This window comes from Myiozetetes cayanensis, unplaced genomic scaffold (assembly GCF_022539395.1).
Source record: "Myiozetetes cayanensis isolate MyiCay16 unplaced genomic scaffold, myiCay2020 scf7, whole genome shotgun sequence".
Classification (NCBI taxonomy): domain Eukaryota; kingdom Metazoa; phylum Chordata; class Aves; order Passeriformes; family Tyrannidae; genus Myiozetetes; species Myiozetetes cayanensis.
Window position 1 is genome coordinate 51020438 of NW_026087964.1, and position 12005 is coordinate 51032442.

Sequence of the window (12005 nt, forward strand, 5' to 3'; positions counted from 1 at the left end):
CATGGTGACCCTACATGCTTTCTCTGCCGAGTAAACATTTCAGTTCTCTGTGAGCAAGGAGGTAAAAAATTACTCTTCTTTTATTAAAAATACTGAAGACATCTATGTTCCATCAATAAAGAAATTTTTAAATTCTGTTAATAAAGCCCTAATAGAATAATAAAATGCATTTTCATGTATTTAATTTTTTTAATTTCTATATTAGGTATTTTACTTCCTTTAGTCACTGGAAAAGTATTCTGTCTATCCTTAAAATGGGAGTAGTCAAGAATTAGTAGCCCATATGCTAAGGAAAGGTTCAGCAAATGTAAGAATATTTATTATTTTATGTAAAGACAACCATTATGGAGAAAAAAAGGCATTTCATTTTCTACTGAACAATCTTGAGGATGTGAAAAGCAGTTCAGAGGAGAAGTACTGACAATTTATCAGGCATGTGCATAGCCCTTCAAGATTTCTAGCATATGCATACAGTGCTGTGCTACTTAATCTGCCTCTGATCAAGACAACTGTCAACACAATCTTTCCAAAGAAACTTCTACTTGCAGTGAATCTAGATAGCCACTTCAGAGGCTGACAAGTCCCTGGAAATGTACAGTCAGTGTTATCAGTGTTCATCCATATGATTAACACAGCCTTAGGCTAGCTACTGTGTAGAGGGTGTGAAATTGTACTTCTTTAATTTCTGCTCTTGGAGTGACATTATCAGGTAAATGAACTCAAAACCATGAACAAAAACAACAACAACAACAAAAACAAACAAACAAAAACTCCAACAAAACAAAAACAAATAAACCACAAAAAAGATTGCTGCTCCTGCTTACCAGCTCCTCACGAAGCTGGGCTATGAGTTCATCTCTCTCCTTCAGCTGCAGCTTCAGCACCGAGCATTCATCTTTTATTCCATCCTACAAAAACATCAAAAGAGATGCTATAATAGGCTTAACACTTTTACTTTGCTCTTGACAAGAAAAGGCTGTTTCACACAGTGTGAGATAATTACATTCAAATAATGAAACTCAATTCTCCTTTGTCATGTGCGGTATTTTCAATAACATTTTCTAAGCTGCTCCATAAACAAATGAATGCATCCAAAGACATTACACAGAAATGTGAATAGCTCCCTGCACAGAAGTCCATTTCATTGTTTTCTGAATCTTTTAAGCCTTTTTGCTGAAGATCCTATCAGCTCATTCCTTTTCATGTAAGAAACAGCTATGAAATGTTATAATTTTAATCATACAAAACAACATTAGAAAAATATCAATTTAGAAGCACTATTGTAGAGCTCTTGATCTTGGAGAGATGAAAAAGCACAACAGACACCCAGAGGAAAAGCAAATCACGCATACACCTTTTGTCCCACACCAGCCAAAACAGCAGCAGTTCTGGTATTAACTAGGGGAGAAAAGCAAATAGTTACCACTTAGCGACATAACCATTGACTAGAGTTCAACTTGACTTGTATGAAAAGGAACCTAATAGCTAAAACTGTAGCAAAACCCAGGTCCACGAGGCAGTCTGCAAGCTGTCCACGGGCAATTTCATGGGTTCATGTAAATCTGAACACCTTTTCTGAAGAAGAAATACTGATCACATAGCTTTGTGTTGTTCTCATAAACACTCAAGAGGAGAAACTCAAATTAAATGACTGCACTGTTGAGTAATAAAGACCTAAGAAACTAACCAGCCAATTAGCTGGTCATACAAATGTAACTGAAAATCTCTATCTTTATATCCTTCTACCATGGAAAAATATTTAGTTTGGGAAATTTAATGGTTTGGAGTATCAATATTTAAACAAAACCCCACACATAAGCCATACAAAAAGAAAACTTATGTAAATCTACTGGTATTTGCACAATACTTATTTTGAAAATAAAAAAATTGGACCTCTGGTTATCAGGTAATAACAACTGTAAGAGTGGAGAAATTAAGATCATGTAGAATTCAGGGATTCAAAAGGGTATGACAAGTCTGTGATAAACTTGAACTCTGTCAGTATTGATGTGGTTTTGACTACTTATCCTCCTGCAAAATGTGTTTATATCAATATTTTATCAAGGCTATCGGTCCAGTGAGAACATGGATGCTATGAAAACATCAGTCCAAATAACTCAATCTACGCTCCAGTATACACTGTAGCTTTGAAGTAATTTTGTTAAGTTTAATAAATATTTACTACAGATTACATAGAGTATTACATGTTATAATGTTATTCTCATTATTTTTATGAATGCTGTTAATTATTTTATTATGAAAAAGGGATAAGTATTCTGCTCTCCACTGCAGTAACCATGTTTATAACAGGCTTGTCCAAAACTCTGGAAATATGTGATAAAAAGAGAAGTCAATTAACATCCAACTCTTAAAAATAACTGTTAAACACAGCATGATCAGTGCGTCTTCAAACTACTTTCTTTTATTAAATACACTCAAAAAGGTTTGTAGTCTAAATTCCAAGTGCACCTCATAAAAATGTAAAAGCAGCTGACTATCATTTTCTTCACTTATATGCTCTCATACTGTAAAAAAATTCACTATTTAGGTGCAAGTTCGCTATGGATCTGCTACTATTATCATACACGTTTATGGTCAGAAAATTTTTCAAATTATCATCCTCTTAATTACTTTCAGTCATCAGCTATGACAGTGATTGCTATGTCTCAATGCTAGTATTTTCCTGTTTTAGTTTATTCTGTCCATCTGGGAAAATGCTAAACATAATAGCAAATCTGTTTCTCATCAGATCAGGTCACAAGATGACAAATTGTACTGTGTGTGAAGACAGCTGCAGCAGGTTATATGTAAGTGCCAAAAAGCATAATAATTCCCATTTTGAAAACTTACTTTATACTTCTTCATACTTTGGAGCAAATATGCATATCATGCTTACTATAATCCAAGGACTATAAACAGAACTAACCAAATATTATGGAAGACAAATGTACTGCTTTTCCTTTGATACTAATAAGAATATGCTTCCAAAATAGAACCACAAAATTAAACTATCATAAAACTCATTTGATAAATGTGCTGAATTTCAGATGCTGAACAGATTGTTTACCAACTTTGGGAACTGCAAAAAATCAGCAATTACTTAGGATGTAGTGTCTTAAGAAAACAATCCTAGAACAAACCAAACTAAGAAATTTAAAACTGAATACTAGGTCTAGAAAGGTACATAAATGATGTAACAGTTGAAGCTTCCTCTAAATTATACAGCAGATCTATATGGCAAAATTAATTCATTTCTGGATACCTGCCTAGAACATGCAGAGAAAACACAAGTTTTAACATGTATAGGATTATTATGCCAACAGTATATGAGTCTAGACTACATACAGGATTGTGGACATCTTTTACGGTTCATTTTATAATACCTGACAGCTGAAAAGCAACAAGTAGTTTTGTGGATCTTACATGAAAATTGTAGAGGAGCACCATTATCTATGTCCCAACAGAGACACCACTTGTGTTAACACGTATCATGTTCATACACTCAATTTTAATACAAGTAAGAGCATCTACCTATTTGCTATTACATGAGTAGACCTCTGGATATTACAGACCATGTTTTCAGAAATTAGTTTTTTGTCAGATCATGAGTAGTTGTATGGGTTATTGTTATTCTTGTTTTCATGAAAGTCATGATACTAGCACAAGGCAGAGAGCCTGAACCTGCCTTCTTTGGTTCAGGTGTTAAAATGAAGTCACTGGTCTGGTCCCTTGATGTGTGTACACCATGGATACAGTGTAACTTCTTCCCTTTCAGTGCTCACTCTAGCTCTACCTACTGCATCAGTTTATATCTCTTGTACCAATTCCTTTCAGTCACACCAAGAGAAAAATGACTTGGCTGGCTGCACTTCTTCACATGTGCAAAGCACACTGATTTTGTTCCTTTGGCTCATCTGTTGTTCTGGTGCTGTGCCAGTCCAGTTAGTCCTGGCTGGAGTCCCAACAATGCTCCCAAAGAGCGGCCGCTGACTGCAGGCAATGGTCACACTTAACTCTCCTGCTTCTCACGTCACACTGCCCTGCCAGATGCTGCTTAAGCCCAGTACAAGGGGGAGAGCAAGTCCATGCTTCAGAAATTCCTGTTAGAAAGCTGAACAGGCAACTCAGAGCCATCTCCCACGGCCGTCTTGGCCCAGCACAAGCAGAGCCTCACTGCAACTTATTTTTCCAGTAGGAACAAAACAAATCAGTAAAATCCTTAAGCAGGAAACCATGGTCATATCAGAAATAGACATCATTTTGTACATCATCTTTCCACACAGCTTCAGTATTCAAATGATATTTCTAAAGGAACAACTCTGTATTTCATTTCTTGATCAGGAAATCAAATGGAGTTTGGGGAGCAGAGGAGATGATGTTATAATGATAAATAAAGGTGCTTAATCCTAAAAAAAAAACCAAACCCAAAACAAAACAAAAAACCACAAACAAACAAAAACCAACAAAACAAAACAAACAAACAAAACAAACGGAAAAAAACCCCAAAACATTATAACATATACTAAGTTCAATTGCACGGAACATGTCCATAAATATTTTACTGGACAAATTATGGCAGCTATATCCATTGAAATACTATAATTCAATAAATACTCTACTATGAAAGTAGCATCGAAAAGACTGTGGGCTGTGCTACTTTAACTTCAGTCTTTTATGAACATAGAGCTAAATAAATAATATTTCCTTCACAGTGATCCACATGTATATTAACTGGGAAACACAGATTGGACAATTTATTTCATTGTTCTGTTTTTGGTTTATATGGTTGGTTGGTTGGTGGTTTTTTCACTCCAGTTGAAATTTGCTCTCATTCAAGCAATAATTAAAAGCATTACTTTTAAAGGATTGAAGCTTGACTAATAAACTGCAAAACTTAAAACTGAATGATCATACCAGATGAAGACAAAGATGTGTCTAATCTGCAGAAACCCTGAATGGCAGCCAAGAGTGTAACAATCAATATGAACATATTTTTCCCAATATAACCACTCATTCTTATGGCCAGAATTCATACACAAAGTACAACACCTCCTCTGGTGATATCCCTAAATAAATTATACCCTCATTAAGAGAAACCAACCAAGTGAAACAAAACCCCTATCCTTCCTTCTCTGCCTGTTGTGGAACAATGTCATTGTTCCTGTCTTAAGAAAAGACTGTACTACTTCCTATCTATCTCCTCCACGCCTTCCACTGTTTTAGAAGTCTGTATGCTTCCTGCATAAGTACTGTCCTCTCTGTTTACAGCTAGGAAATATCTTGGTCCTTACAGAAGACACCCTGTATCTCTGGTCAAAACCTATCAACCACCTTTTTTCTAGTTGCACTGTATCATTCATTCAAACCAGGTAATCGGGGTTCCATGTAGCACTAAAGCAGCAGCTGAGCCATCCGTTCCCACAACGCACTATGATATTTTGCTTTGGATTAATTTCTAGGTAATTATTCAAAATAATTCTTAAGGGCACAGATTTATACACCCCTCCCCTCATCTTCCATGTTTTCTATAGAAGTGTGGGGGGGGAAAAAACACCATCAAGCACCCTTTTGTAATGCTGAAATCAAATGTCACAAACTTCAGAGTAAACAAATTTTGGGAACAATGTCGCTGTACCTAATTCGTCAAGAATGCTGTAAGAACTATCAAGAATAATGGCTCAACTGTATGTACTTTTTTTTTTGTTTTAATTGCAATAATTATTAAGGATATCTTTCTGAGGAATTAGGTACAGTGTCTGAAAATTCTTGTTCTTCATTTAGAAAAATAGGACTATTGTTCCCTTGTGTACTCCATTGTGTCTGCTGACATTGAATCTCAACTGCCTTTCATCTTTAAATCATTTAGTGTGATGAAATCTTTCTGCAACATTTCATACTCTATTTTAATTCTGATTATTCTGGACCCTCTAGAAGTGTAACTCTTCCTTTAAATGACTACTTACTCATGTCTTTTGTACTCTACACTTCATTTGCCATTAATCCAAGGGAAGACTTTCCTCTTATTTGTAAAAGTTTTTGAGGTAGCCTTGTTGAAAGTTTTTGGAAATCGAATTAACTACATAAAACAGATCATCCTTATTCTGATGACTCTTCCAGCAGACTTCTGAGGCATGATTAAGATCTTAGGAAGTCAGGTCTGCTCTCCCCCCCTTTATTATATTAATTCATGGTCCAAGTAAATCTATTTTCCAGAACAGTTACTACTAATTTAATCAGGCAAGAAAGTAAAATTAAAATAACTTTAATAAAAACCCCAACAAACAAAAACCTGTTGTCTTATTTCCCTCTATCCTTTTACTAAGAAGATGAAAGCAACAGATAATAGGCAAGAGTTAGCAGTTTGACTACTTCTTGCATTAGTTTCATACTTCAAATGAGTAGCTGGTGCAAGAGACTTCTTATTCCGTGCTATTACATTACTACTCCCAGACATCTTCAACTGGCATTTCAAGACTCATTCCTTGGACTAGTTCCCCCAATGCTACCGGTGCATCTTTTCATGTGAAAACAAACACCCTTTTTTTCTTCTTCCCCACAACAATCTTATTTGCCAGGAGTGCTTCTTCAACCACTGATTTTCTTTCAGCATTGCAAATTCTCTGGAAGACTTCATTGCACTTACTAACTTGCAGAAAACCTTCTATAATCAGGGTGGGGTTTTGTTTGTTTGTAACCATAATGTTTAGCAATGTAATATTCTCCTATTAACTCTCATTATCATCAGGGAAAAAACATGCTATTCATTTCTGTTTTCTTCCCTAGTATCAACCAAATCAGCAAAATCAAAATCTGATCACACTCTTACGAGCAAACAACCTTATTAATCATGTAATACATATAGACTAATTCACATGAAAGATCTATAACTTTGTACAAATATGATTTCACTCACAACCGAAATGCAGCCATTTTTTCATTGGGTATGTCAGTTTCTTTCTGCCAAGCGGCATGACAAAAAACATTCAGGCCAAAAAGGTAAAGTAAAAATATCTGCCAAAGGCAGCATTTTTGTAGAAGTTTCATTACTGCCATACCATTAAATGTATTTCTTCATATTCAGAGAATAATGTCCTACACAAAATCTCATTTGTCTAAACAGAACAAAATGAGCTCAAATTGGATCCTGGTTGCCCTGGGAAAAGATGAATAGAAAAATTTCTTCTAGCTCCAAAAAAGTATAGGCCACCGTGCTCAAGTCTCCCCTCAATCCACTGTTGTCTTCCACTATTATCTTGAAAATGCGAACACTTCCATTATTTTATGCTGAATTCAACATTTAAGCTTTAAAATATTCTTTGTCCTGCTTTCTGGAACCACAGGAAAGCTTCAGACAGGAGGAAAGAGGAGTATTAAGAAATACTGACTTCAGCTCTTCCAGTTGTGAGGAAACAAAACAACATCTTGTGTACAACAATCAAAAGATACAATATATATTTTACCATTACTGTTTTATATAAAAATACTTTTAGATTCCCAAAAATGATTAAGGGAGGAAAACAATGAGTAAGTTTTGAGATCTTCCAAGCACATTGGAATTAACAGAAGTAATCTTATTAAATGCTCTCAAGAGAATAAAAAAAGGGAAGAGATCCAGCCAGCTCTGCTTGAGGTTATAATTATGAAAATAATGTGTAATTCCAGTAGGGTCTTTAGGATCAAATATACAAATGTTTGTACACATGGATATTGTGTGCAAATAACAAATACCTTCTCTTTGGCAATTTTTTCAGTACTTTCACACCAATCTAAATTACTCCCAAATGACTTACTAGATCCACAGTGGTAACACAGTAAAGAAAGAGACCCTCATATTTAGATAAAACGAGACCTCAGAAGTACCACAGTTTGTTTTTATATCGTGAAGGTGTATTGTGGAGAACATGATGTCTTCTCAAACTATACATAATGCTTCTAATTTGCTACTGCTTAAAGACTTTGAAATATTTCAATAAACACATTATATAATATTACTGACCCTTTAAAGAAAATAGCAATGAATAGCAAAATGATGCACAGCTGTCATTCATTTTGATATTTCAGAACATCTCGCTACACTTTATGTAAAATTTGCACATACAAAACATGAAGATTTCCTGCCTTTACCACACTTCCTAAACAGCATCAGATTTGTTTCTCTCAATAAAAAATTTTGTATATCCTCTTTTACTTATTGCCCTTTAGTACACTAAGTTCTGACACACATTGCTTCACTAGAACCACTGACGTTTTATCTCTTCCTATCAGTAGGTAAGAATAGATTCTGAATTACAGACACCACACTTCACACAGAGTACACATGTATAAAGTCAATTTACTTAACTAGACTACACATTCAGTGCGACTCCCTCGCAAACTGCATAATCATTACTTACTGACCTTAAAAACGCATTTTTCAGTTGAGAATAAACCTTTGTTCACCCAACAGGACATTCTGATGGAGAATTTTATGCAGCTATATCAGTCTTTGAATACAATCGACTTTGTATACATATAGAGAATCTGATTTCTGGACTGACATTATGGTCATTACAGAAGACAAAACTTGTTTATCTTAATGAGTTTTTGAGAAAAAACAAGCAAACAACCAAACAAAAAAGGCTTTGCTAGGTAACTTAGACCAACATAACTCAGCTATCATAAGATAATTGTCCTATGATAGCATAACTACAAAGATACTACAAAATTTAAGTCTTCTCAGACAATACAACACCAACTGTAAATAACAATTACTTTGAACAGTATAGAAAACAGTACAGTCTAATTAGTACACCACTCACTAGCATAAAAAACATGCTAATACAGAACTGCTCTCACTGTTTCTGGGCCACCATGTAAAGAGATAAAACAATGCACTAAGTAAAGCAGAAATAAAATTCCTTGCATAAAACAGTAGAAAAACGAAGGTTTAGGTTTTGTTTGGCCTTTTAATATATACTGAGATCCCTCTACATTTTAAATCAGAGTATTTAAAGTGGTTTTTTATGCAAGACATGTATAACTATATTATTCTTTTATCTAAAAATGAACTAAAAATGTATTTAGCAGTCTCAATAAAATGTTTCTCTGTAAAAGTTAGACAAACCCCCTAAAAATGCCAAGATACCATGGGAAACACAATGGCCATGATGTCCAAAGACATTTCTTGTTTATTTCTTTGCAACAAAGTAGAAGATTAGCCCTTAGACTGAACTCAATTGGTGATTTTATAACAATGCGTTTCCTCACTTTAAAGTGTTTATTTGATTAGAAAAAGTCCTTGACCGTTTTGAATAAAAATTCATCAGTTTTGAAGAGTCTTAAAGGGGTAAAAATGTTCCTGTACCATCGAGGTGGACGAATAGCCTGCCCATGACCTCAGTGGCAGAGGTTACCCCGGGGAGGTGGATGCAGACACGTGTGCTTCCTCATCGCAACAGGGACTTGAACCCGAGTCACCTGCATTTGCTGCAGCTGCCCTGGTCACCCCTCACTGAGACTGTTTGAGCTGCCTGCACTTTTTCTCTCCACAGGAAAATGAAACAAAATCTCAATAGCCTGCATAAAGTGAACTCCTGATTCAATTAGAACATCATTCAAGCTTCTTTGTTACAAATGAGAAAACAGTACCAAGTCTGTTGTGGACAAGTCACCAATGGAAAATTTATGGAATACTGCTGCCACTTCTGCTTTGTAACAGTATATCTGCTTTACTTTCTTTGCATACACTTATGAGCATATGTTCTGCAGAACTTTTTATTAATGTTAAAACACATGACACCAGTGGAGGTAAACTAAAGAGTAATTTGCCTGGTAATAACATTCTAATTATGCCTGGGGGATTTGATTTAAAAGCATGCTAATAAGAACTAGGTAACTTCATAGGTTAGCTGTGATTAGTTCTTACTAGACTTTATCTTTTACATATGGGGAAAGTTGCAGGGTTACAGTCTAAGAAAAATAGGGGGTTCTTCTAAATCTGTATTTGCATTAATCATCTCTTTCCACTTTTAAGTCTTACCATTTAATTCTTCAATATTTGTCATTATGGAATTGGTAAACCTAACCTTACAACCTCTTCTCTGCTCATTTTGAGCAAACAAAGAAAAATGCCAAGAAACTCAGCCAAAAAGGAGCTTGATGTTATTTTTCTTTAGGCAGTTTCCCCAGGGATCCAGTTACTAAAATATTTTTTGTAAGTCACATTTTACATGATATGTGTGTATCATAGAAGCATTAATTATGCTGTCACTTGCAGTGCAACATTACACCTAGTTAAGTTCCTGCATGATTCTTCCTTCACCACAGTTACGGGGTACCTGTAGCTGTTTACCCTTTCCCATTTTGATTATTTAAAAGCATATTCCACTTACAGCAATGCCTTTGCTCTCTCTTGGTTTTTTTTTCAAAAAAGGGTAAATAGATGTATTTCGATATCCATTTTTTTTTTCCTCGGCAATTGTTCTATCCTTACATACCACCAGAGAAGCTTAGTCAATAGATGCAGTGAGCAGGACTAGATAGATTAATGAGCTCATTATAATTCATTAAAGAGTGATGTGAGGATGACTGCCCACTTTAATTAGCTTTATTACTGTAGGAAATTGTTTCATATGTCAAACTCATCACCAAGCATGCTTGGAAAACATTAGAGTGGTAATCAGACTTGATACGAGAACCTTTCATTACCCTGTAAGGCTAAAGACACTTATAATGACAAAGAAAATGTCATAAAAAGATGGACATGAGAGTGGCTAGCATAAAATAATTTATCATGTCTAATAATTCAGTGATAAACTTCACAATGGTGATTTCAAGTTAAAAATTTGGTGGAACAGCTGCATTGCTATGGTACACCATGTGCTCTTCCCATAATTATGACATTAACTGACAGTAATAGATTTAGAAGGTTTAATAGGTCAGGTTTGCTCAGATAATAAATCCTAATGCAAATTAGCTATGACTCAAATATTTTAATGAAAATCTTAATTGTTAACTGAATTTTCTTCAGAAATATGTGGGCCTCTTTCCCAGTCATTCCTCAGATTAGCAAACACATTTCCACACATTTTTTCATAATTGTAACTTGCAGATAAACAAAAGGTAAAAAACTTTTGAAGATAAACAACAGGTAAAAATACCTGGGTAAAATAGCAGAAGATTTGTAATGAGAGAAATATAAAGTTAGCTTAAGAGTTTTGTTCTTTCTGCAAAAGTCCCACTGACGAAAGGATTACATTCTAGGACCCACTTTTTTAATGTCTAAAGGCCTGCAACATACTCACATTCAATATTTCCTCAACATTAATCAAATGGTTTAAGGTCAAATCTCTGTAACCTCAATAATTTATTCCAATCATGACTACTTTATCATTCTGATTATACTCTCTTCCACTCTAAGCAACAGTAAACCTTCCTAAGCCCTACCTTCCTGATTAGTTGTATTTTGAATAAATTGCTTAGTATTATCAAGTTATATAACTAATAAAGAGATCGGTATTTGTTTCAATATAAATGTTAAGGAAATACTTTAAAATGCCCATTCTATTCATGAGCAGAACAAGTGATGAAACTATAGTATAAATGAACACTTTTGAAGACCAGGGATGATGAAATTTTTCAATACCATAATCAAGTATAAAAAATTAAGGCTGAGCATATCTTAAGTGATAGGAATTATTTCCATTTTAAGATGATTTTCAGGTGTTTTTAGAGTAGCATAATCGAAGATCCCCCTCTATACATTAGGTTATTAAACAATGTACAATAAAACTGCTTTTCAGCTTGCAAACATACCATTATATTTTCATGCTTTATGTTCTTCAGCCACTCCAAACACCCACTACCTCAAAGCAATTCTTTCTTCTCACATTTTCACAAACAACTTGCTAATTACTCTTGAATTTTCTTGCGCAAAGGAGTAGGTTTCTTTACGACTACACAACAGAGCAGCTGTCCATTGTTATTTCTCCATCATGTACAAAAGTAGGTGTCTCTCAGTCCTTTGC

The 12005-nt window shown here is 34.8% G+C and overlaps 1 protein-coding gene across 3 annotated transcripts in view; it reads right to left on the minus strand.

Moving 5' to 3' along the window:
* Positions 1 to 12005, minus strand: part of CCSER1 (coiled-coil serine rich protein 1) — a 650601-nt gene that overhangs the window by 297750 nt on the left and 340846 nt on the right. For all 3 annotated transcript variants that reach the window (XM_050338710.1, XM_050338711.1, XM_050338713.1), the window contains exon 8: positions 825 to 908. In XM_050338710.1, coding sequence (XP_050194667.1) covers positions 825 to 908 — 84 coding nt within the window. The remainder of the gene's footprint in view (positions 1 to 824; positions 909 to 12005) is intronic.